This window comes from Sturnus vulgaris, chromosome 3 (assembly GCF_052056855.1).
Source record: "Sturnus vulgaris isolate bStuVul1 chromosome 3, bStuVul1.hap1, whole genome shotgun sequence".
Classification (NCBI taxonomy): domain Eukaryota; kingdom Metazoa; phylum Chordata; class Aves; order Passeriformes; family Sturnidae; genus Sturnus; species Sturnus vulgaris.
The window spans coordinates 64,119,226-64,140,743 of record NC_142245.1 but is presented as its reverse complement, the minus strand read 5'-3'; the positions used below and the strand labels follow the sequence as shown (position 1 = coordinate 64,140,743).

General features: G+C 37.2%; 1 protein-coding gene across 2 annotated transcripts in view; it reads left to right on the top strand.

The window, feature by feature from the left end:
* The window catches only part of NKAIN2 (sodium/potassium transporting ATPase interacting 2), a 514,810-nt gene that overhangs the window by 216,546 nt on the left and 276,746 nt on the right, over window positions 1-21,518 (top strand). For both annotated transcript variants that reach the window (XM_014876703.2, XM_088161863.1), the window contains exon 2: window positions 15,149-15,286. In XM_014876703.2, the coding sequence (XP_014732189.1) occupies window positions 15,149-15,286 (138 nt within the window). The remainder of the gene's footprint in view (window positions 1-15,148; window positions 15,287-21,518) is intronic.

Genomic DNA, 21,518 nt, shown 5'->3' with positions numbered 1-21,518 from the left:
AAAGACTTTTTCTGTCTTGTACTCCAGCTTGCACGACGTGGCACTAATCTGCCATATCTGAGAGATATTTTTTCATTTCAAAATACAGTGACTGGTTTGTTCTTTTTACAGTGACAGTATTGAGTGGGTGGGTGTCCTGTAGCAGCTACCAGATATGTTACCTCTTGGTGCCATGCTAGCTATGCTCATATGAAGGGGCTAATTAAAATAAGGAATTGTTCATATTTTGTATGCTTTTAAAGCCTCAGGAACACCATCAATTTATTGTTAATGTACCTGACAGTCTTGCATTTTTTCATAGCATACATTATTAGAGCCAGATAATAATATAAGTAACAGATGTTTATTATAAATGGATAGATGGCTGTTCAGGTTCTTGAAAACAAAACAAAAGTGTCACCTAACAGTTGTCTTCAGTGCAAGCAGAGACTGTGTACTTCACTGTCAGCTCCATGCTGGTGTATTCAACTGGGTGAATTGTGGTAGATCTGTACCCTACTTGTTCTTCATGTCCTTATTTTTAAAATTAAGATAGTGGTGCTTCATGTCATTTTATCAGAGTCTTTGGATAAAAGGCACAGTTACAGAATTCCAAATTTATTTAATTATATATGTAGGCTTGTTAATGATCACAGAGGATCTGGACAATTGAAGAGGAGGAATAGCTGAGCAGGATCAGTGCTGCAATACCCATCCCAGGATAGACAAAAGTTACCCATCACAAAGGATTACTAAATCCAAGCTTGAGGTAAATTTCTTGTAGTCTCATTTTATCCACAAATAAAATGACTTGTTCCTCAGCTTTGCCCTCCCTCTTTGCCCCCCTGTGTCTTGATGTGTAAGTAAAAGGAGACTATTACAGTACTATTCAAAAGTTTTGATTTAGTGCTATTCAATGTCACAGTAATGTAGGTGTGCAATAAGCTGAAAATGAAATCAAATGGATAAGGACTTGTAAATAAAGGAAGTGATTTCATTTTATACTCTCCTAATTCTTGGTATTTCCCATTAGCCACTAGAGAGCAGCTTTCTACAGTACCGGAGAGAGATTACTGTCCTGCAGAGTTCCTGAAATGTAAACAGGGAATGTCTCCAAAATGATCACGTTTAAAAGTCATTTTATAAATAAGTTCAAGCAGTATGTTTTTAGATCATATTGGTTTTGTTCGTGACCCAATTTAGATCTTAACACTTCAGACTTCACGTATCTGAAGGCGTAATATTCTATGACTTAACCATAAGTATACTTATTCTCACATGCCATCAATGGACATAATTTTAATAAGGTTTGTGATTTTGCAGTCATATCATTGGAGTTTAAATTGGAAAAAAAAAAATAAAAAAAAACCAAACCAAACCCAAAAAAATCAAACCTGTAAGCTATTTCAAATGGAACAGAAAAAAAGCCACATTAGAGACAAAAAATCACCTAAGCACGGAAATTTGCCTCAAGCAGCAGCCAGTTGCAGTTGCCTAGTGAACAGTGCAGGACCCTGTAGAGCCTGGTCATTTCTTCAATTTACCCTTTCAGCTTTCAGCAGTTGGTAATAATGAGACTTCTGAAACCAAAAGCTGTAGCAAGACCATGATTTTTATCTGCTATCAATGGACTAATTTTCCATGAAATTATCTGAATTTTTTCTGTCGAAAGCACAAAAGCCTGTGGAAATATATTTCCCAGGTTCATTAGTAATCCTATGAAAATATATTTCCTTTTTTTCTTTTGTGTTTTTCTCATTTTATTGGAGCCAACTGTCTCTATGGCTAGTGCTAGAAAAAGTAATAAAACTTGCTCCTTACCTATTTACTTTAAGTAATCCTTGATTTTAAAGAGTGTTTCATATTCCCCTACAGCTCTCACTTTACTGACTTCAAGAGTCCTAATTGGTTTAGTCTGTCCTCAATAGAAATCTTCCACTATTCTGATAATCCCTGTTATATTTCTTTGTACTTTTCCAGCTTTACTGTATCTGCTGTTGCAAGTGTGGTGCTCTCTTCAATAGTGCACTTTTCTGTTTCATTCCCCACTCTTTCTTAATGATTTCTAAAATTTGGGGTTTGTTTATCATCAAGCTGACATTTTATGCTAATTTTCTGGAATAATTTTATAATTTCCTGAGTAGTGATTGTTAATTTAGAATCATACACTGTGTATGGTAAATATTGTTTCCCATGGAGGTACATAATTTTGCATTAATCAGGACTGTATTTCATCTGTCATTTTGATGCCTAGTCATTCACTGTTGTTATATCCTTTTCAACAATATTCCGCAATTTTATTATTGTCTACCTTGGAAATATGGATAGACATAAAGTTTCAGCACTTTCCAAAAAGCTTCCTATTCCAACATACTTCCTTCAAGTGTTCAGTATTGCTAAAGCTTTATGAAAAAAGTTATATTGGGAAGGTTCAATCACTGATTCTTGAAACCTTTCAGCAAAAACAGTGTTAATTCCCCCTAACAAATTGCATTAATCATTTTTTTCCCAATCGAACCTGAAATCTTCCGTACAGGAAGAGAAGAAACTGATCAAATAGCATTTGAGAAACTGTATACTCCATCACACTGATTGTTGACAAGACATTTGTTGATCTCATCTCTGACTCCTAGCATACTTTTACAAGAGTGGAAGAGAAAGTCCAGTGTACAATAATGCTGAAAGTTAATACTTGTCTTTGAACAGCTTTCACCTTACAGATTAAACAAAATAAAATATTCACAATTGCTTAACTAAGCTAGGAACTTAATAATTAGAGAAAGTCAAAGAAATCTACAGTTCCACATTGCTCCATTTTGAGGTCAGGATTTAAATACTGCATAGCTGTTTTACCTTGAAGCTAAAAGATTTTGTCTAAATCCCATAGGGAATCTGTGGCAATCTCTGTAACAGCATAGACCCTGGTAGCCTATTCCTGGACTATCACATGTATTGATCAATTTAGTAATAATTATGGTTCTTTCAGATTAAATGGATGGGTCATATTCATTTTGTCTTGCTTAGGTACCTGCACTTAGTCAGAATGGATTTGCCTCTGGAGGCCTACAGTGACATACTTTAATTCAGTACGCCAGAAATTTGGTGGAGATTCACTACCTAAAATATAGATGGAAGTTAGAGTCCTATGTTTGGTGGATTGGACCTCACCTCTGCTTTCAAAATAGAAGTTATGACTGGGATGTGCCAGTGGCTTCTTTTCCAATATAGTATCCTTACAAGAGGAAAGTCTATTTGCTTAGCTCAAAGTGTTTTACAGCCATGTGTGGGGTGAAATCTGCTAGGCAGATGATGAAGGAAGAGACTTGCAGTTTAGCAGCACTCCTCACAGCAGGAAAGACAGTTCCATCTAGAGGAGAGCAGCTATGCAGGAATCAGTGGTTCCTACCTGAGCTTCTCACAAAGCAAGGACATGAACATCTCCAAAAATACTACCAGTGCTGACAGCCTTTGTCAGTTCTCAACAGAAATCTGGGTCCACTTTGATTAGTTTCCCAGAGAGCAAAGTTGTCTTTACCCTATAGATTTATTTTTTGCCATAATTTACTTTGTATGTTCAGATATGTTACTGGAAAATTTGATTGCTCTTCTTTTTTCCTCCTATATTCTCAGATGTGCACAAGCTTTATCTATTCCTTCTTCTCTCCAATGTAGAATTACCTGTCAATATCAGGGCATCTTGAATGGACATTGATTCTTCTTTTCCTTGGCCGAGATAACAGAGCAGCAGGGGTGAAAGAGGTTGATTCTGCTTCAGTTACTTTTTCCTGCTTAGAAAGAAGGCAATTCTCACTAACCAAAGTTCCTTTTCCACCTAACTGCATTGTTTGTCAGAGACAGCAGTTTCCCCTATCTTCACTGTAAATGGAATTCCAATCACTATGTCATCAGGTTAGAAGCAAACCACTGGGTAAACCATTGCCACAGTCAAAGCAGTGCCATGCAGCACAAAGCAGGAACCAGCAGGTGCTTCTTTCATTGCATAAAAGTGTGCTGTTGCCTTAGCAGAGAAGCAGCAAGCACAATATTATCAGATTATCTTTTCCTTGAGTTCAAAATACTCTCTCTAGAGAGGTCACCTATACCACTAAGAAATGCTCAGGCATCCGGTGTTATGTAGATGTTATTTTGTCCTATTTTTCCATTAATAATAGGAGTTGGCTTTGGAAAAGATGCTGTAGTTGCCCTCAAATAATTGAATTAAAAGCTACTGTCTTGCAGGGATTAGAAAGTCATGCACATGGATCATTTAAAACATTGACTAATACATTTGTAGGAAGAAAGGGTAACCATTACATTTTTTACAATTTTGTGTAAGGTATCATGCAATATGAAATTAAGGTGAACACTGTTAGCCTTCCCCTCCCAGTGTAATTCACACAAAATTGGTTAAAATCAGTCATGAAAATTTCTTTTTTTTTGATAGGTCATGACTAGATAGAAGTTGTTTGGGGTTTTTTTTGTAAATTCAAGGTAATTTACTGACAAGCCAGGACATTTAAAAGGCTAGATTTAAGCAGCTGACCCCAAATTTTCAGGTTTGGTTTTGCTTCTGGGATTTGTTGTTGTTGTTTTGGTTTTTTGGATTTTTTTTTTGGTTTTGTTTTTTTTTTTTGATTTTGCTAGGCACTGTAGAAGGCTCTGTCTCAGGCAATGTAATTTGCCTTTCATAGTCTATCACAAGGCTCATGATTATTTCTTACAACAAAATATTCAGTGCAACAAATTAGTAGATTCTGCTGTGTTGGTTGGGCTGCATTCCAATTCCTGCCTTAGTGATGCTGGCTGCCTTCAGCACTGCCAGCACAATAATTATTGCTGCATTTTCTAGACCTCATGAAACCAGCAAGGTGATCACCCCCATGGAACAGCTGGGGATATGAGGTATGAAAAAGTGGAAGGCAATTGCTGCAACTCTGTGCTACCTTGCCAACAAGTGCCACTTGAATGATGACAGCTATTGGCAGGGATAGGACTCTGCTGGAGGAGAGCTTGCAGCAGTCCTAGATTATAGTTTTTGCTGCTTCCGAGAGGAACTGCTGTGGGCACCGAATTAAAGCAAGCAAATTGGAAGGTGGGGAAAACAAAGATTCGAAGGCAAATGCGGAAGGGTGGAGGATAAATTCTGACAAGGCACCAATTTTTTCGTTTTCTGTATGTGATTGGCTCTCCTTATGAAGAAAAAGCCTTCCACAAACATCAGCCATGAAGGTTTGTTAGGCAGTCCTCTCCAGCCTTCCTCACAATGTTAAGATACCAACTGGTGTCAGCAAATGGATGCTATTCTTCTTTCAATACAGAGAAGTATAGTATCTTTTATCTATTTTATTCATATGAAGAACAGAAGAAAAGTTTAAAAAGTCTTGTTTTAGGTATTTGACAATATTTAAAATACCTTCTGAGGATATGCCGCTGTGCTTGAGTGCATAGTTTGGGTAAGCAAACAAATTTAATCCAGGACACAATACTAGCCTTCAATATACAAAACAAACATCCAGAAAAAATCTGAATTTAGTCTCAAATAAGTTGATGTAAATTATTCTCAGATAAATGTTTTTTTACTGCAATAAACGTTTTTTCAAATAAGCAGGCAAATTATATCCATCTTCAGTATCTCTGCTTCTTTTCCAGTACCTCCCTTTCTTTTGAAAATTTTAATTTTCTTCCAAATACATTTTTTCTGGACAATCCACTTTCATGGAAGTGTATATTTTTACATCATTCTCGTGTCTCACTAACACCTATTAGTTCTATATAGTATATCAAGCATTAATCTTGTGTGTTTATTCTTTTTTCCAAGCTTTGCCTCTATCCTTTTCCTTGTCCCTCACATTTTAACTTTTCAGTATAACAAACTGGGGGGAGAGCTTTACGACTCACCAATTTGGAATTTTAATATAGCTGTCCCTTTTTCTGTATTTGTTAGTTTTTAAGTTGATAAAGCTTGGGTGCAAATAGATAGCATTTCAGAAAGGGTGTATTAAGAGAGGAAATATTTGTATCCATACATGAATTGGCTACTAAAAAGGAATTCAGCACACTTAATTAGTACATTACTCATTACAGACTAGCTTTATATTAATTGCATTTGTCATAGGGACTTGGGAAAAGGAATGATCAGACTGCTTCTTAATTTTACTGAAGTGTTAATTTTGGAAAAGGCTAGAGAATGAAACTATCATCTGTACTGCTTAGTTATATTACAGAGGCCGTGTTTCCAGGGGCAGGTGATAGGTTTTGTATTTTTTCAAAACAGAAAAGTTAGGGTCCCACTCATTTAAACATATTGATTCATAAAATCAGGAAAAACCCACCTCTTTTTGTTTTCCTTGAAATACTCAATGGGGGCAGTGTCTGACTGACTCACTCTAGCTGTCCATGGGAGTTGGAATGAGCTAGAGTTTTCCCGTAATGACAATGACAGCGCTTCATATGCTGTTTTTTCCCCCCCTTATAATCATGTTCCAAAGAAGATTGAATAAAAATGATGAAATATTGAAATATGATGCAAATTAGCCAGTTCCAATCAACAATTCTTGAGTTGGATTAAGTATCGAACTAGCCTATGGGAATAACACATTTTCTTGAAGAAAAACAAAACAAAACAAAACAAAACAAAACAAACAAACAAACAAAAAAAAAAAAACCAAGAAAAAAATAACAACAAAAAAAAAAGCACCTTGATCCTTTGGATAGGAACATATGTTTGTAGCACTGGGTTGTAGACAGTAATCAGTGTTCCTCAGCTGCCTTTGAATTTAAAGGCACTGGACCTGGGAATTGGGAACACTGGACATTTGGAAGATGAGATCTGAGACCTTCTGCTTCTCCCTTGGACTCTGTGTAGAGACCAGATGACCAGTCTGACTCTAAGGTAGCCATGTTGCAGAAAAGATGCCTCGATTCCTTCCACAGTACTTGGATTTTCCTTAGGATGGGTGGCTTTATTCACAGGTAATAGGCAAAGTTCAGCAGATAGAAACTTTTCTAACTGATGTCAATTATCTTTCTTCCATAAAGTGATCTGCATAGTTTAAATATCAGTTTTCTGGTGGTGCCAAGGCATGAAAATGTAGCAGGTGTTTCAAATATTCTGTGTAGTAATAATGATTACTCCGGTAGAAGCATCTTAAGAGAGAGATTTCTGTAAGGACAGTAAAGTCAGCATTCTGCTTACAGTTCTGACATGGACTACTTGTCATTCTCTCACCATGTCATTCTCTCTCTTGCTTTGTGGACACTCTTATATGCCTGCATACAAATAAAACCACCAGGACACAACAACTAGTGACTCTACATTGGCTATTTTCGTTTGATGTGAAATCACTAAATGCCTGGTTATTATTATGAGACTCAGTCCTGATGAGATAATGAGTGATCCCTGCCAACTCCACTCAAAATAATTTGGCTAATGAGGTTTCTTACAGGTGTGCCTTTCCTGCTGAGAACTAGAGACTAATTTTTTGCTGTTTTTATAGGGTAATTTTTTTTCAGGTATTAAGCCAGAGTTTGTTCTGGACTGAGAATCATACATAGAAAAAGATAAGTTCACTACCTGAAAATACCTGAGATACTTCCTTCTGTAAATTCCATGACAGCATTATCACATCTTTTCTGAGTTCACAAATGTAATATAGTATAACTTGAACCAGTGTGTAGAAACTAGTTGTATATTTTTGAATGAAACCAAGACCTATTTTATTGATAAATATCTCCATAAAGACAGAAACAATTTGAAAGTATTTGATAAGGCTAATCTTTCTGAATGATCTCTGAATGCTTGATTTTGCCTTCGGGCTTTACTGCAGGCTCATTCAGACAATTCAATTATAAATTATTACTAAATCGTAATTCAAAAGCATTTTTACATTTAGAATTGGTTCAAGCTTTCTCAGCAGGGTTAGTAAAATTGAATTTTGCCGCCTTAAAGCAACGTGTGGGTGCCAGTGCTTCGATGTTCTTTTTAGAAGGATGTGAACAAGGAAGAGAGAGAGATTAAGAGAGAGAGAAAGATTAAGAGAGAGAGATGGAGAGAGAAATAAGGGTTAGCCAAAGAGATGGAAGGAAACTTCTATGTTGGCAGTGTTTAAACTAATTCCCACTGGTGGTCACTAACCCATCTGTCATTATCCCTCCTTTGGCCACAGTCACAGCTAGCCTTCTTGTTACACCCCCTTGCTGGGACTTGGCAGCTGAGTATTTTGTGCTATAACATCATCTTGGTTTTAAGGTAAAAAAGAACCTTGTAACTTGACCTAATTTATCAGTTTGAGAGCAAACCACTTTTATGCACCTCTCCCTGGGTTTGGTGGAGTGCAAATACGTCTTATTAAATAATTACACTTGTTATTACAAGTGTTCATGAACAGGAAATGAAGTACATTACAGGGATTAAAACTTTTAGCATCCATTGCTAAAGTTCATCCTGTAGCTGAACTACTAGCTTCTTGATAGTCTCATGGGTAAATGAGTTTGCATGAGATGGATTTTTAGTTTTCTTTCAGACACACAAAAGGATGTGTTCTGACACATCTCTAATTCTTGCTACTGGTGGCCAGCCAGAAACAAGAAACTGTTTTCTTAAAGTATACACATGTGCACACACACAAGATTTCCTGTATCCTGATTTTAATATTTGTGATCTAAAGTGTAGCATGAACTTTAGGCTCTAACCCATCTAAGCAAGTCATTGAGATCAAGTGTGCAATTGTATTCAAAACTAAGAAACAAATAAATGAACTGAAATGCTCTGGTGGTTTCAAGAGGATTGAAATCTAATATAGCTCACAAATTCTGGATTTTTGTTGTTGTTTTAAATATTAGCAAAAGTGAGTTTGGTCTTGTACAGTAAGAACTATAGCCATTTGAGGCACAATTATCTCTCCAATGCCATGTAGATATGCTTCTCACTACTATATAACAGTTAACCTACTGTAGTAAACTTGTACTTGCCATTATTTTTATTATTGCTGTGCTCAGTTATGGAAGGCAGCAGCTGAGACTAAGAGTGCACTCTGTACCTGTGGAGAGGTTTGTTGTCCTTAGTAGGTCACAGCAGAAATCCACTTACACACAATAAGATGCAGGAATGTGGTCCTACACAGAATTTTTAAAAACTATGATTACCTTCTTATCAAGTGTGGTGAAGGCCTATTCCTTCTCTCAACAACATCAAGCGGATTAAGGGTGGTGGCTTAGTACTATATTTGTGATTCCTTCAAGGAACAAATGGACAAGTGGAAACTAATTCCTTCTTGATTTTAACTTGAATTACCTGTTCTCGCTCTGGTTTTGATGGTTTATATGAGATGTGCCATTGTGTCCGCATCTCTTCACAGGACTTCATTTTAGTGTTGCCTTTCTTCTTACAAAAAAAAAATAAAAATTGTTTTTTCATTTACCTTGCTGTCCTGAAGTAAAGGACTTGACTCACACGCACATGCACACTTGCAGATGTGTATGTGTATTTCATATAGATTTGACTTTCAAAATATTAATCTGTTTTTCCGCAGGGTGACTGTGGAGAATTTTCTGAGTAACTCGGCCCTCTATCTCAGGATACTATCTAAAATTTTGATGAAAAATTAAATGAACCTCTCTAAGGAATGGCACAAATAAATTCATTCTGCCTTAAAATGATGGAAGTGCTGGAGGAGTGTTGGCTGGGGATATTGTAGTCATGCAGGCAGGCTTTAGCATTAGAAATCGTTCGTAAGCTAAAGGCCTAAAAATACCTGCATTTATTTGACTCTGTTTCATTTTCTATTCCATACAGCAAGAACTGAAAGTCATTTAAAAACTTAAAAGCTAACTTAAAAGCAGAAGTGAATTATTAGGTGGTGTGGGCAACTGATACAACACAGTTTTGTTGAGGGGACTTAATGAGTTAGTGATTAGAGCTTAATTTCTTTAGCTCGTTCTTAGCATGCACCAGTCAATGATATAAACTACAGCTGTTTAATTCTCCTGCACTGTAATTTAAGTTAGTATTCTTCTTCCTTTGGAGTTTTTTGAGAGCCTGTTACCACTGCTCAGCCAGTTGTGTGACCCTGCCCCAGCCCTGGTGTGCTGAGTGCTTGTGTGCTGTATTTGCTGTCCAAGGACCTTGGCTGGCAGGGTCTGTACATATTCTCTTGTGTGTGTCTGCCTATGTGAACTTTAATTTATATCAGTGCAACGTTTAGATTCTGTATCATTGTAAAGTAGTCGTGGTTGAATTTTTTCTCAAGGAGCTTTCTGAGCAAAGGCAGTTAGTCATTTTCCATTTTGGAGTTTGTGTTATAAATCATCTTTTGACTGGTTTCTCCTTTGTGGTTCCTATCTGAGATTCTAGTCCAATCATATACTTTAAGAATCATCTCCAAATGCTTTTCATTTTCCTCTGGAAATTCAATTCATAGATCCCTCAAGGTCAGTAACACTGTTAATCTATTAACAACCAGCCTCTGAAAAGAATCTGGAAAGTTTCTGAGCTATGCCAATTTGACAGCATATGGGTTCATTTTATTTTGTATTTATTTTTACAAGAGTTAGCAGGAAAAATATAATGCATTAATAAAATTCCCTTTAAATGAAGTCTTCTGTAATTTTATCAGTGAATACATCAAATAATCTGCCTAAGAAGACAATGTGGTGGGTATTTATTTTCTAACATTAGAATCTGACTGTCCATAAGACTATATGCTGAGTTCGCTGCATTATTAGAGTGGAGTTGAATTAAAACATATTTTTCTTTTCTAACCATACTATACTTTTTCATCCAAAACATCCATTTTTCCTTTTTGCTTTTCTCATTTCCAGAATTATAGAATCACAGGATGGTTTAGGTTGGAAGGGACCTTAAAAATTATCTAGTTCCAACATCCCTGTCATGGGCAGGGACACCTTGCATTAGACCACGTTTCTCAAAGCCTCATCCAGCCTGGCTTTGAACACCTCCAGAGACTGAGGAGTCCACAGCCTCTCTGGGCAACCTGTTCCAATGCTTTGCCACCCTCACAAGAAAGAGTTTCTTCCTAATATTTAATCTATACCTACCCTCTTTCAGCTTAAAGTCATTTGCCCTTGTCATACCATTACATGCACTTGTTAAAAAAATGCCTTTCCAGGTTTCTTGTAAGCCCCCCTTTGCTACTGGGGGGTTACTTCAAGGCCTCCCTGGAGCCTTCTCTTCTCCAGGCTGAAGAATCCCAACTCTCTCAGCCTGTCTTCATAGGAGAGGTGTTCCAGCCCTGTGACCAATTTAGTGGCCTTAGTGGACTTGTTCCAACCAGCCAACATCTTTCTTGTACTGCAGACCCCAGAGGTAGGTGCAGCACTCCAGGTGAGGTCTCACTAGAGCAGAAGGATAGAATCCCTTCCCTTGCCCTGCAGGCCATACTGGTTTAGATGCAGCCTAGGATGGGCTGGCTTTCTGGGCTGCAAGTGCACATTGCCAACTCGTGTTTTGCTTTTTATCCACAAACAATCCAAGTCTATCTGCTTAGGGCAGCTCTCAATCCGTTCTCTGCAGTCTGTATTTGGGTTTGGAATTGTCCCAATCCAGGTGGAGAACCTTGCTCTTGGCCTTGTTGAACTTTATGAGGTTGACACAAATGGACCTCTCAAGCCTGCCAAGGTCCCCCTGCATGACATCCCTTCCTTCCAGAGTGTCAACTGCACCACACAGCTTGGTGTGATCAGCGAACTCACTGAAGGTGTGAAAAACCCCACTGGCCATGTCAATAACAAAAATGTTAAACGTGCCGATACCAATACCAACCCCTGAGGAAGAAGAAAGAAAATTCCTTGACTTTAATATTTCTTTGTTAGTTCTTTCCTTTCTCTCTGTAATATCCTTGAAATACCATTAAACATTTTAAGTTAGTGGGTATGACTTGAAGAAGTGCAGTTGTCTAACCAAAAATTTTGAAGTAAAGGAATAAAATGCTTTCAAAATCAGATTTGTATTTTCTCTTGCTATGCAAGGAAATCCCTTATGAGTCTGACATCTGTGGAGGAAGCTACATAATACTATTTTTAATAGTCTTTGTCACTACTTTGTCGTACTTTCCACTTTTCTCCTTTTAGAAACACAGACCAAATAAGATTTTTTTAAAAGCAACTCATGTAGAAAGTCTATATTATATTTATGTTCATTTGTGGATGAGTTTTATTTTATTTCCACCCTCAAATCTTCAGGAAATGGGAATGAAGATCTAGTTCTGTCCTGTAATTTCCATATGATAAATCCACAAGGCACCTTGCCATGTTAGTGTGATCTTCAAAGGAAGAGTTGCATTTCCACTGCATTTTATCTGTGCATACCCAACCAGAATGCAGCCATTTCACATATGAAACAGTCCTCACACACAGTTGATTCCTTGAAGTGATGTGAGAAAATCTAATAGTAAGTCTGCCTATGGCAAATGAGAGGTAGATATACATGGACAGAAGTGGTACAGTCTTGTCTTTTTTCTTATTTATTTATTTATTATTTTCTTATTTAGTCCCTGCCTTGCATGCACTGCTTTCTGGTATTTACTCACCCCACAAAATCTGAGAGTGGTTGCTTGGTACTGAAGGAATTGCTAGTAATGGGAAAAAAACAAAGAGTACATTGGTATGTGAAAAGGAAAGATTCTCACAGAATAGCCATTTATCCAATGCAGTCCCATAAACACGTTTTGGTGGAACTGCATCTTTCATCAAGACAAGCAAAACAATGTTGATGCATGATAGCACGCTTTCTTTTTAGACTAAAAGTCATGTCAGGGATATGAGGTTTTCTACTTTTTATACAATTAACTAGCATGCTGCAATTTTCCTCTATAATTGGCATACTTAACTGGATGATCTCCTGCTGTTTGAATGATTTGCATCTTCACATGTATTGTTTTTTGCTTGCTCAATCTCTCCTGTTACTAAACTAGAAGCAAGTACAGTCTAGACTCTGCTACTTTTTTGGTGTTCTCATTAACTCTTTGTTTGTCAGCTGAAAACAAGAGCTCTGTGCTCAGAGGGAGCATTTTCTCTTTGTTACCTGTTTAACAGCTCTTAGGAGTAACAGGTCTTTTGCTGATACACCTAATAGACTTCACACTGACCTATGGAATAGTGCCTCATGCCACATGTTGGCTTTTTTTTTTAAACATAAATTACTGTGTCTGTATTCAAGGAAATATTTCTTAATGACAAACTTAGAAGCACAGGCAATCTGAGTTTTCATGAAGTTCCTAATACAGCTTGATCTTCCTTTTATTTCCTCATCCCATTGTCATCATTAGACATGTCTTGGGATTCTGGGAATTCTGTGACTTTCCTCTGCTAGGGAGAGTTGTAGGATAGCACAAATCAGTTCAGAAAGATTTTGGATAATGTAAGAACAGAATTTCTTTCAATAAATGTGTAAAATAAAATGGTAGTCAAAATACTAAGACTGGTTATAAGCAGGATGCATTGCATGAAAGGGGTCTTTTTGAAAAGAAAAATTAAATGTTTGACATGAAACCTGAACACTCAAATTTGAAATTACATGGCTGACAAACTTTCCAAGGATTATTTTGGCAGTCTCCATCTCAAAGTTCAACAGGTGTCAGTACATAGTGTATATAATTAACAGCCTTTTTGCATTTGCAATGCTCATGTAAATGTAGGCTGTCTTTTAATGAAAAGTTTTCTTACTTAATTTCAAAAAAGAAAGTGTTGAAATTTGTAGTGGACTGTGGCATGAAAATTGAAAAATTCTCCCATAGCTGTATCGTACAAGAGCAGTAGTTAATTACTCATTTAGTACTTGATCTCAAAAGGTGTTATTTTTTAAATGAGCAGAATGGTTGGCACATAAATCTAATTCACTTCATCCACAACATAAGATAAACTCAGTAGTCACCTGTTATTTAATGAAACTACCAAGAAACAACAACCCACTTTTTTTCTCTTCCTTTCTTTCTCTTTCTCTTTCTCTTTCTCTTTCTCTTTCTCTTTCTCTTTCTCTTTCTCTTTCTCTTTCTCTTTCTCTTTCTCTTTCTCTTTCTCTTTCTCTTTCTCTTTCTCTTTCTCTTTCTCTTTCTCTTTCTCTTTCTCTTTCTCCTTCTCTTTCTCTTTCTCTTTCTCTTTCTCTTTCTCTTTCTCTTTCTCTCTTTCTCTTTCTCTTTCTCTTTCTTTCTCTTTTATTTTGTGTGCTGTTTACATTGCTGTTATCTTAATTATTACTAATAAAAATGTTTTATTTTATTTTCATTATTCACATTTTTACGAAGTTCATCAATACACCATTCCAGTTAGTGAAATTGTTGGAATGCTGTCAAAGAAACTCCTTGATCTTTTGGTCTAAATTCATTTCACAATTACATTGCCAACTAATATTAACATAAATATTATTTTTGTCAAAACATGTCGTTCTATCTATGGGTTGGGCTACAGAATGCAGCTGTATTTTTACATAATGTCAAAACACCAGTTAAGGGACACCTCGTATTGGAATTATGAAACTATTTCTACTGATACTGTTAGAAAGGCATTTTTTTTAATATCTGATCTATCTGTTTGGAATGGTGTTGCTTATAAACAGTAATCATCAGCCTGGGATTGTTCTTCAATTGATTTTTAAAATTATTTATCTAGTCTTGGGGAGTTTATACTTCCAGTGATGTTTGTGACAGTGGAAGAAGGTAAATTAGAGTCATTATCAGTAGAACCAGGTCCAAAAATTGTATGTATTTGGTTACAGGTAAAAGCCCACTGACAGAGCAGCTGGGATAGAGAGAAGAGATAAAAATCAGTGTGAGGAAATCGTGGAAGAGACAGGACCAGGCTAAAGGATGGTGTTATGAAGGGAAACAATGTAGCTGATAAGTCATAAACCTATCCCATATTCGCAAGACTGATACCCTAAAACATTACAGCATTTGCTAGTACATATAGCAAAGTGTGTTTCTGCTTCTGCAAATGTACCATTCTAGTTTTGTATCCTGGTAGAATATAACTCAGTAACCGGTGAGAAGTGCAGCTTTTGTTAAAACAAGATGTTGAAACTTTTCAAATTCGTTTTATGGCTTACAGGTATTTTTTAAACTCAGAGCAATTGTCTTAGGTATGGGAAGGGGAAATATCTTCATATATGTTTTCTAGTTTGTTCTAATCTATTTATGCTTTTGCTTTTTAATCATAGGTTTCTGTGCTCGAGAGGCAGATATTTGACTTCCTTGGTTATCAGTGGGCACCCATCCTCGCAAATTTTATACACATTATTATAGTCATACTTGGCTTATTTGGAACCATCCAGTATAGACCTCGTTACATAACAGGAGTGAGTATTTAATTTCATTTACTTGCTTTGATGTGCATGTGAAAAAAAAACAAACTGAAAAGGGCTCTAAACTACATCACTCATAAAGCAAATAGAAATCTTATCGTGGTTTAATTTTCTTCTGTAACATTTTACATTTACTTACTGTGCTTTTGGGACACCTGCAATAATCAACTGGTAACAGTCTCCAAAAGTTAAAATTCAATATGATCATTAGCTGCACAACAATATGAACTTTCAAGTGGAGTCAGCTTTAGGAATTCTGTATTAGGGGAATTTAGAGCTAGTCTAAATGTTAGCCATAACTTTCCTAGATACATTGGACCTCCCCAACAGAGGCATGATTCATTATAGTTACTCATTATTGTTAACTACTGTTGCTAGAGTGCTTATCTGTTATGTACATGCCTCCTAGAATTTATAATCCAACCTGAAAGTGAGGTATGATGATACGGTAAGAAATAATGGACTGAGGGCTCCAGTATGAAAATAAGAATTTAGACCTTAATTAATATTTTAAATCTATTTCTTTCCTTATTCAGCTACCCCTTATACACAGACTTAGTATGCCTGTACTCTCTGGTACAATGCAGTATAATTAAATCCTTATTTCATACTCTGAGTTTGTGGGAGTTTTGCCATTTGTTCTTCTACAGAGAAAGAATAACAGCAACGCTGAAAACCATCATTCAGAATACCTTTTGTTAGATTTTCATAACAATATTACTGCCAAAATTGACTATTAATTCACATAAAGCTTGTATACATTTCAGGGACAGGAGTTGGAAAATTTGCCCATATCCAACCATATTTTCATGTCAGATGAAAACAAGGGAATCTTAGAATGATAGAATGGTTTCTGTTGGAAGCAAGCTTAAAGATCATCTGATTCAAGCCTGGCAGGGGCACCTTTCAGTAGACCAGATTGCTTTAAACTCCATTCCAACCTGGTCTTGAGCCCTTCCAGGGATGAGGCATACACAACTTCTCTGGACAATGTGTTCTAGTGTCTCACAAGCCTCACAGTGAAGATTTCCTAATATCTAATCTAAACCTACTTCTGCAGAGTCTCTTTCTTAACTGTTCCTTCATATACCAGCAATCAGTCAGAATATAGAAGGATTTTGCTTTTATCCCTGTGCTACCATCCATATTGCAAAACTGTGACACTAGGAGAAATACATTAACATTTGTGTCTGTATCTGTGATCTCCTATACATAGAAAATTTGTATCTACATATGCAATGCCTTTATTCATGCACACAATTTAATATATTCAAAAAAGTTTACTACCAACATTGAAAAGTATGTTGAAAGTATATTTTGTTTTTCCTTCAAGTTACAACACTGGGAGTCATGTGAACTGGAGTTTCCTTTCATTTCTGGTACTTAGACTAGTACAAAAGACTTGGAAATAAAAATGCAAAATTCAAGCACCTTTAAAAAAAAAAAGTTAAATGTTCTGTCCCAAGACTATTCTGTGGCATAAAATGAAGCATGAGCATAAAATGCAGCATAGCTGAGCTAAACAAAAAGTTACGTTTAAATGGCTGCTCCTGTAAGTGCATTGTGAATGCAAAAGAACACAGGCTTTATAAATTGAGTGCATTCACATGAGTTTCTGAATGATATGGTTTGTGCAACACTGTTCTAACTAATTTTCACACGCATCTTTCTTAGAGCTCACCCCAACTGTGTAGCCCATCTGGCTTTGTGAGTTTGCCTCTCTGCATCATCTCATTGACTTGGATAGAATCTAAGATTGAACTGTCTTGCTCGGAGTTTGTAAAAGACACCTGAATGTGCCAGTTATCACAGACTGTTTGAATAAGAAGACAGTGATAAAAATTTCATCCTTTATTTGGTTGGATCAACAGAGGAGCTCTGTGGCCCTCAGTACAAGCAAGGCATGGATCTGTTAGAGCAGGTCCAGAGGGGGGCCGTGAAAACAGTCAGTGGGGTAGAACATCTGTCCTCTGGGGACAGGCTGAGAGAGTTGGAATTGTTCAGCCTGGAGAAGAGAAAGATAGAGAAGGTCTTTTTACCAGGGCCTGTAGTGACAGAAAAGGAACAATGGGTTTAAACTGAAAGAAGGCAGGGTTAGATTGAACATAAGGAAGAAAATGTTTGCAATGAGGATGGCAAGACACTGAAACAGATCAGCCAGAGAATTTGTGTACGCCCCATCCTTGGAAGTGTTCAAGGCCATGCTGGATAAGGCTTTGAAAAACCTAATCTAGAGAAAAACACCCATGCCATGGCAGGGGACTAAAGGATTTTTAAAGGTCCCTTCTAAACTTATACCTGGTCACATTATCTTATCTCTGGGAGAAAAGGATAGATTATTAGTAGTACATTACTTAACATGTAAGTGCTGATATGCATGTGAAAAAAAAAAAAAAAAAGAGAAAGAGGCAATTACCTTATGTCTGAGCTTGTTGCAGCATCATCAGTCTGCCAAACCATTAGGCCCCAGAGAGTACAGCTGAGTTAATCTATGTCTTTTTAAAGACTAGACATGGTCAATCACTCAGCACACCTAGTGGGATCCTCTTAACGTCTTATATGACAAGTAGCCCTGACTCTACCAATTCAAGTTTGGAGTATTTCTGTTGTAAATTGAAATGTATTATCTTCCTTTTTTAAAACATGTTTAAAGTAGTACATGAAAATGTGCATCAGTTCATCTCCCATATGTACATACCAGGATACCAGCCAACAATTGTAACCACGCCATGGGAAATTGTAAAGCCTCTGAGCTACCTTTCTGAATTTTGAAGACAGTAAGACAGTCTCCATATGGCAAATGATTTGGTCAGGATTTTTGGTGAGAAAACATTTCAGAAGACTGTTTTGCTAAATCTTGTAAAGAGAACCAATTGTCAGATAAAGCACTTATTTATAATAAAAAGATTCTTATGCTTAATATTTTTAATAAGTGAGTTCTGGCATTAATGCACCTTATTGACATAATTTGATTTATCTTCCAGATAATGGCTTTATTTATAATAAGAAAGTGTGTTATGCTCAAGCTCAGTGCAGAAATTGTTACAAAATATATTTTCACGAATCACAGAATGGGTAAGGTTAGAAGGGACCACAATGGATCATCTGGTCTAACTTCCCTGCTCAGTCAAGGTCATTCTAAATCACATGGCACAGGATTGCATCCAGATAGTTCTTGAATATCTCCAGTGAGGGAGACTCCACAACATCTCTGGGCAGCTTCTAGTGCTCATGCATCTGCACAGTAAACAAGATTTTCCTCTTGTTTTACTTTTGCTTTCTTTTAGGTGTTAAGGAAAAAAAATGTAAACCCATTTAATAAAAAGGATGATTAAATTAAATAGAATGGTCATTGTTCATCCTTGTCAGCCTGCAAGACACAAAATTGTGAAGTCATACTCCTAGCTGAATCTGCTCTCTGTAAAAGGTTTTCTAAGGAAGTACTTTTCCATTCTGAGACAAACCATTCAGTGCTTCTGCTTAATTGTACTTATGTAATGATTTACTGTGTGGCAACTGAAATGCAGACATTTATTTATAGAAGAAGGCACACAGACACAGAAAGTACTTCTCTGCTCTACACAACTTTTCAGAGCAAATGATAATTTGGGAACATAAGCAATAATTTTCTGCATAATCATTTTGAGCTAATGCCCAATAATATTATAAGTACAATTAAGTAAATGACCTTGAACATTTTAGTAGTAGCTCTGTCTGGTGGCTGTCACAGGAGGCTGTGAAACAAGTTACTGATTCTATTTCAAACTGTGCCATTGGAAAGATGATTTGTTTGTTCAAGTTTGTTCAAGCACACATAATAATAATCTTCAGTTTCTTTCTTGATTCAGTAGTTTGTCATGGATAATAATGAATGGGAATGGCTTTTTTCTGCAGTTCATAGAATCTTAGAACCACAGTATGTGCTGAGTTGTAAGGAACTCATCAGGATCATTCAGTTCCATTTCTGGCCCTGCCCAAGACACACCCCATGTGCCCGAGAGCATTGCCAAACACTTCCTGAACCCTGTCAGGCTTGGTGCTGTCACCACTTCCCTGGGGAGCCTGTTCCAGTGCCCAACCACTCTCTGGGTGAAAAACCTTTTTCTGATATCCAGCCTAAACTTCCCCTGTCTCAGCCTTATGTAATTTCCTCAAGTCCTGTCACTGGTCGCCAGAGAGAAGAGACCAATGCCTATCCCTCCACTTCCCCTTGTGAGAATGTTGAAGACCAAAATAAGGTCTCTCACTTTCCTCTTTTCTAGGCTGAACAAACCAAGTGACTTCAGCCCCTCTTCATAAGGGGCTCCAGACCCTTCGCCATCCTTGTGTCACTCCTTTGGATTTATTTTAGTAGCTTAATATCCCTTTTATATTGTGGTGCCCAAAACTGCACGCAGGCTCAAGCTGAGGCCACCTCAGTGCAGAGCAGAGCAGGACAATCCCCTCCCTTGCCCAGCTGCAATGATGTTTCTGATTTACCCCAGGATGAGAGTGTCCCTCCTGGCTGCCAGGGCACTGCTGACTCATGTTCAACTTGCCACTGATCAGGACTCCAGGTCCCTTTCCATGGGGCTGCTCTCCAGCCTCTCATTCCCCAGTCTATAAACACAGCCAGGGCTGCTCCATTCCAAGTGCAGAATCTGGCACTTGCCCTTGTCAAACTTCACGTGGCTGATGATTGCCCATCTCTCTAATTTGTCAATGTCTCTCTACAATGCCTCTCTGCCCTTGAGGGAGTCAACAGCTCCTCCCAATTTGGTGTCCTTGGCAAACTTACTTAATATTCCCTTGAGTCCTGCATCCAAGTCACAGACGAAGATATTGATGAGCACAGGACTGAGGATGGAGCCCTATGATTTTACCAGACACTGAAGTGAGACTGACAGACATGTAGTTTCCAGGGCCCTCCTTGCCCTTTTGAAAACTGGGACAATGTTAGCTTTCAGTCAACTGGAACTCAGCGTCTCTGGATTCCCAAGACCACTCAAAAATCATCTAGAGAGGCTTTGCAGTGTCATCAGCTAGCTCTTTGAGGAATCTGGATGAATGCCATCAGGCCCCATAGATTTGTAGAGATCTAGCTGTAGCAGCAAATCTCACAAAAGTCCCAGATCCATTGGGAATTGATCATTCTCTCAGTCATGGTCCTCCAGCTCAGGGCACTGAGGCCGTCTTGGTCCATCCTCAGTGTTGAAGGCAGAGGGAATGAATGCATTAAACACTCTGGTCTTGTCTCTGTCTTTTGTTTATGTGTTCTTAGCTATATAGCCATTTCTGTATTTCAATGTATTTAATTAATGAATTATTTCTAATACTCACTAGATTTCTGGTAATTTTCTTTGTAATTTGAGTAACAAAACAGTTAGTTATTATATCTACTATATTTCAGAGAAGACCAGTTCCTTAGATTTGTATTTCTGGCATAAATGGGCTTAAAAAACCAGAGTTTATTTCCTGCAACTATCACTAATTCCAACAACAGAATGATTAAGTTTTAGCATATTCTGTCACTAAAATCTTTGCTGAATGTGAGCTAGAAAGCAAGCATAACAAAACTGAAGTAAATCCACTTAAAACTGGAAATGGTACTTGTATGAAACATTTTTCATTATCCATGCTGTTCTCAGTGTAAAAATTTCCAGGATTTATATGTTTCACTCAGGTTGAAAATAGTGTGATGCAAGGTAGTTTATATTTTATTACTTACAAGCCAGATCAACCAGAAAGTGTGTGACCACAGTTATATTTCCATGTTAATAGGAAAATCTGTGACAGTGAAAACTTAAGTAATTACTAAAATGTCGGGAATAATCCAAATATACACCTACCTACTGGAAAAATTGAAACAAAACAAACAAGAGAGATATCTCAGGGATAAGCAATGAAAGATAATGTTGACAGGATAGCAATTTCCCCAGATTTAGTAGAATTCCAGGAATTAAACTTCACACATGCCTTAAACAGGGAGGACAGAACAGCTATTTTATTTGAGAATTGCATGTGAATTAAGATGTTCTTACACTTAGGAAGGAAAAGTAGAGGTCGTCATCCACTAGTTTGAAGTTGCTGCATCATAAGCACAGTACCATTACATTCTCAATCAGAAAAATCAAAAAGATTCAGAAAATACAAGCAATGCAAGCTTAGCAACCCCCAAAGTAGCCATTATGGAAAGCTCTGCCTACATCTAAATAGAACTAATGCTCAGGTGAAATTTTAACTAAAT